The sequence below is a fragment of the Eimeria maxima genome, genomic scaffold, assembly GCF_000499605.1.
Source record: "Eimeria maxima Weybridge genomic scaffold, Emw_scaff107, whole genome shotgun sequence".
NCBI lineage: Eukaryota > Apicomplexa > Conoidasida > Eucoccidiorida > Eimeriidae > Eimeria > Eimeria maxima.
Window position 1 is genome coordinate 3,704 of NW_013563389.1, and position 5,000 is coordinate 8,703.

Below are 5,000 nucleotides of genomic sequence, written 5' to 3' on the forward strand. Positions count from 1 at the left end.
TGCTGCTGCTGCTGCTGTTGCTGCTGTTGCTGCTGCTGTTGCTGCTGTTGCTGTTGCTGGTTGTTTTGCTGCTGCTTGTTGTGCTGATGCTGCTGCTGCTGCTGCTGCACGATATCCTCCTCCTGCTAACTGTTCCCCTGATTCTTGTATTAGGGCAACCGGGGCTTGGTATAAATTGCTTTCTAGGGTTTAGGGTTTAGGGTTTAGGGTTTAGGGTTTAGGGTTTGTGTGTTAGGTGTTGGTGTTCGTTCTGTTTGTGGGCGAATGCTTCGTTTCTCATTAAAAGAAACCTTCCCTTTATTAACCACTAAAAGGGTTTTCTGGAGAGGGTAAACCCTAAACCCTAAACCCTAAACCCTAAACCCTTAAACCCTAAACCCTAAACCTGTAAACCCTAAACCCTAATATCTTAATCAGTTGATAGATCCGTACGTCCTGTTAGGCAATTGTGTTAAATGCTCGCTTGCACCATTATATGGTTTAGGGATTAGGGTTTAGGGTTTAGGGTTTAGGGTTTGCGGTTATGTGCAGAGTTGTTGAGGAGTTGCTGTGGTTTATTCGTGGTGATACAAATGCCAATAACCTCAGCAAGCTCGGTGTCAAGGTGAGGGTTTAGGGTTTAGGGTTTAGGGTTTAGGGTTTATGCTGTCTTATCTGCTGATGTTACTTTTTTCTGTGCTGCAAAGACGGCCATGGCTGTATACCTAACAGCACAACAACTAAACCCTAAACCCTAAACCCTAAACCCTAATTTGTTGTCCTCTGCAGATATGGGACGCAAACGCTACCCGCGAGTTCCTTGATAGTCGCGGGCTACACCATAGAGAACAAGGAGATATCGGTAAACCCTAAACCCTAAACCCTAATTAAACCCTTCTCTCTAAACCCTAAACCCTCGTCACTGCCCTGGCCGAACTCTCAGACCGTACATTTAGGGTTTAGGGTTTAGGGTTTAGGGTTTAGGGTTTATTTGTAGGGCCGGTGTATGGATTTCAATGGAGGCATTTTGGTGCCAAGTACAAAGACATGCATACGGACTATACTGGTGAGTGTTTAGGCCTTAGGGTTTAGGGTTTGTGACATTGAATCTAGGGTTTAGGGTTTAGGGTTTAGGGTTTAGGGTTTAATTTGCAGGGCAAGGAGTAGATCAATTAAAGGATGTAATTCATAAACTAAGAACAAACCCTTATGATCGTCGTATCCTTATGACGGCATGGAACCCAGCAGGTAAGGGTTTAGGGTTTAGGGTTTATGTTGTAATTATTTCCCTTTCCCTCTCTCCTATCCCTGATTAACTCTCTAGGGTTTCCGTTCCCTAATCTAGGGTTTCCGTTCCCTAATCTAGTGTTTAGGGTTTAGGGTTTAAAAGAAAAAAAAAAAAAAAAAAAAAATAAGGGTTTAGGGTTTAGGGTTTAGGGTTTAGGGTTTAGGGTTTAGGGTTTAGGGTTTGTGTGCAGCATTATCTGAGATGGCATTACCACCATGTCATGTATTATGTCAATTTTATGTTAGTAATGGTAATATATCTTGTTGTTTATATCAACGTAGTTGTGATGTAGGTTTAGGTCTTCCTTTTAATATAGCTAGTTATTCATTATTATTATTAATTATAGCTAAATTAACTAAACTTATTCCTTCTTTTTTTATTCATTTTATTGCTAATGTACATATTTATAATAATCATCTTATTCCTCTTCAAAAACAAATCAAAAGAATACCTAGACCCTTTCCTATTGTTAATATTAAAGGAGATCCTAAGGTAAACCCTAATAAACCCTAAACCCTAAACCCTAAACCCTAAACCCTAAACCCTAAACCCTAAACCCTAATAAACCCTAATAAACCCTAGTAAACCCTAATAAATCCTAAACACTAGAAAAGATATAATCAAATGTTACATTCTTCTTCTTCTCTTTGGTGCCAACAGAAACTAAAACCCTCAATTATACAATATAAACCCTAGCTAAACCCTTGTATACCCTAAACCCTCGTAAACCCTAAACCCTAAACCCTAATTCATAAACCCTAATTTTTTATTATTTATATATGCATGTATGCAGGAGATAGAAGATTTTACTGCAGATAGTTTTGAATTAATTGGTTATAATCCTCACCCTACAATTAAAATGGATATGGCTGTCTAAACCCTAAACCCTAAACCCTAAACCCTAAACCCTTGATCCTTTTTAGAGTTATTCATGGAGGCCAATAAGGTCTTTTTATGTATTGAGGGTTTAGGGTTTACAGGAGGGAGAAAAAACACAAAAGGGAAAACAAACAGAAAAACATATTGACTATTTGCTGCTGCTGTTGCTATAGCGCATGCAACAGCTGCTGCTGCACCTGCTGCTGCTGCTGCAGCAGCAGCAGCAGCAACCGCTGGGGCTCTGCTGCTGTAGCAGCAGCAAGCTATTCTTGCTGCTGCAAGAGCAGCAGCTATTCTTGCTGCTGTAACAGCAGCTGTTTTTACCACAGCAAACATTGCTGCAGCAGCAATGTTTGCTTCCTTCAACTGCAGCAGCTGCAGCAGCTGCTGCAGCAGCTGCAGCAGCTGCTGCTGCTGCTGCTGTCTATAGTTTGAGGTCGTCAGCGAAGGCGTTAGGCCGCTGAAAGTTTCTTAGAAGCATCTTTGTCCTCCGCACTTCTGCTGTTTGCTGCAGTTTCTTCTGTTGCTGCTGCTGCTGCTGCAGTTCCTGTTGCTGCTGCTGCTGCTGCGGTTGTAGTCCTCGTCGCTGCATTCTCCTTATAACTAAACGCATGTAGTCTTCCTTCGTCCACAGTTTGCTGCTGTCAGCAGCAGCAGGATCAGCAGCAGCAACAGGTGGCGAAGTTGCTGCTGTTGCTGCTGTTGCTGCTGCTGCTGCTGCTGGTGATTGTTTGCTGCTGTCTTCTTCATCCATCTCATCATCTGAATCGAAGAACCACGCTACAGGTTCCTGTTGCTGCTGCTCTTGTTGCTGCTGCTGTTGCTGCTGCAGCTGTTGTTGCTGCTGTTGCTGCTGTTGCTGCTTCCTTTGGCTTCGCTGCTGTGAGACTTCACCCGTATCCGCAGCAGCAGCAGCAGCACCGGCAGGTGCAGCAGCAGCAGCAGCAGCAGGCGGTCTGCTGCTGCTCTCGTCTCTCATTTCCTTAAGGAAGGCTACCGTCTCCTTGCTAATGCCTACAGCAGCATCTGCTGCACCGTCTGCAGCAGCACGAGCAGCAGCAGCTGCTGCTGCAGCAGCAGGAGGTGCAGCATAGAAGCCATGGCTTCCTCCTGCAGCCCAAAGAACACCACTAAAGAGGGGACCCTCCTTCAGATGTGTCTGCTGCTGGTCCTGCTGCTGCTGCTGCTGCAGCTGCTGCTGCTCCTGCTCGTCATCCTGTTGCTCTTGTTGCTGCTGTATGTCGAACTCGTCCCGTTCTTGCTGCTGTTGCTGCTGCTGTTGCTGCTGCTGTTGTTGCTGCTGCTGTTTCCTTCTCTTCCTGAGTGACCTCTTTTGTGAAAAGAGATGCTCAAAACTCGGCTGCTGCTGCTGCTGCTGCTGCTGCTGCTGCTGCTTCTGCTGCTGCACTGCAGCACGAAACAGCTGAGAGGCGAAGCACATGTCCTCAGGCCCAATTATATTGCATACCCAACCCCCTCCTAGCAGACCTCCGTAAGCAGCAGCAGGCGTTGCTGCTGCTGCTGTCCCAACTGCTGCAGCAACACATCAGCAGCAGCAGCAACAGCAGCAACACATCAGCAGCAGCAGCAACAGCAGCAACACCATTGTATACATCAGCAACAACAGCAGCAGGAACATCAGCATCAGCTGCAGGATAACAGCAGCAGTAACAATAAAAAAAACAAGACAGAGCAGCAGCAACAGCAACAGCAGCAACAGCAGCAGCAGCAGCAAGAGGTTACCTGGAGCAGCAAGTGCTGCTCTCCTTAAGTAAGCAGCAGCATCTGTAGGGAAATTAAAATTAATAACATTTGCTGCTGCTGTTAGTTGATTTGTTTGTACTAATAAATCTGTTGCTACTAATATAACTCCTCCTGCTGCTGCTGCTGCTGCTGCTGCTGCTGCTGCTGTTGCTGCTGCTGCTGCTGATGCTGAGTCTGGAGAGGGTGCTGGTTCATCTGCTTGATCTGAATCTGCTGATGGATGTGCAGCAGCAGCAGCAGCAGCTGCTGCTGCTGCTGCTGCATTTGCTGCTGCTGCTGCTTCTAGGCGGCGGCGCATAGACATTTTCTTATGGTATGCAGACACAGGCCATCCGTGCTGCTGCAGCAGACGCACAACTTCTTTGCTGCTGCTAGTGCTGCTGCAGAATACAACAGTAAGTGCAGCAGGTATTTGCTGCAGCAGCAGCAGCAGCAAATTAAATCGTTCCTTAAATGCAGCAGCATGCAGCAGCTGCTGCTTATCTTTTTGTAGATCGAGCTCAGCAAGTGTATCTAGCAGCAACTCTTGCTGCTCCTCCTGCTGCTGCTGCTCTTTCTGCTGCTGCTTCTGTTGCTGCTGCTGCAGTTGCTGCAGTTGCTCCAGAGTCTTTATTCTTGTTTTGCTCCGATTGGCGTTGTGTTGTTGTTGTTGTTGTTGCTGCTGCTGCTGCTGTTGCTGCAGTTGCTGCTGCTGCTGCTGCAGCATCTCCTGCTGCTGCTGCAGCAGCTGCTGCTCCCTGCGCAGCTCATCCCATGCAGGATATTGCCTGTTATATTCCTTAAGAACATCTTTATCATTAATACGTAGCCATAGCTGCCGCTGCTGCTGCTGCTGCTGCTGCTGCTGCTGCTGTTGCTGCTGCTGCTGGGGGGCGTGAATATGAGCAGCAGTACAGAAACGCTCCAGCAGCAAGACACCGCTGCTGCAGGGACCACCAAAGGAGACAGCAGCACCAGTAAATATTAATTGGGTAGGAGGTAAGGGACTAGCCTGCATGCATACACATATATACAATCCATCTGCTGTTGCTGTTGCTGCTCCTGCTGCTGTTGCTGCTGCTGAGGGTGTTTGTTGCTGATGGTGCTGCAA

General features: G+C 46.7%; 2 protein-coding genes across 2 annotated transcripts in view; one reads left to right on the forward strand and one right to left on the reverse strand.

Moving 5' to 3' along the window:
• The window catches only part of EMWEY_00014120 (bifunctional dihydrofolate reductase / thymidylate synthase, putative), a gene marked incomplete at both ends in the record, with an annotated part of 3,533 nt that extends 1,447 nt beyond the window's left edge, over window positions 1-2,086 (forward strand). The window contains 7 exons of the mRNA XM_013477248.1: window positions 236-329; window positions 532-604; window positions 769-841; window positions 977-1,045; window positions 1,135-1,227; window positions 1,458-1,517; window positions 2,061-2,086. Of these exons, the coding sequence (XP_013332702.1) occupies window positions 236-329; window positions 532-604; window positions 769-841; window positions 977-1,045; window positions 1,135-1,227; window positions 1,458-1,517; window positions 2,061-2,086 (488 nt within the window). The remainder of the gene's footprint in view (window positions 1-235; window positions 330-531; window positions 605-768; window positions 842-976; window positions 1,046-1,134; window positions 1,228-1,457; window positions 1,518-2,060) is intronic.
• A 484-nt stretch (window positions 2,087-2,570) lies between these two features.
• The window catches only part of EMWEY_00014130 (helicase, putative), a gene marked incomplete at both ends in the record, with an annotated part of 5,266 nt that continues 2,836 nt past the window's right edge, over window positions 2,571-5,000 (reverse strand). Inside the window, 2 exons of the mRNA XM_013477249.1 lie at window positions 2,571-3,676; window positions 3,890-4,833. Coding sequence (XP_013332703.1) covers window positions 2,571-3,676; window positions 3,890-4,833 — 2,050 coding nt within the window. The remainder of the gene's footprint in view (window positions 3,677-3,889; window positions 4,834-5,000) is intronic.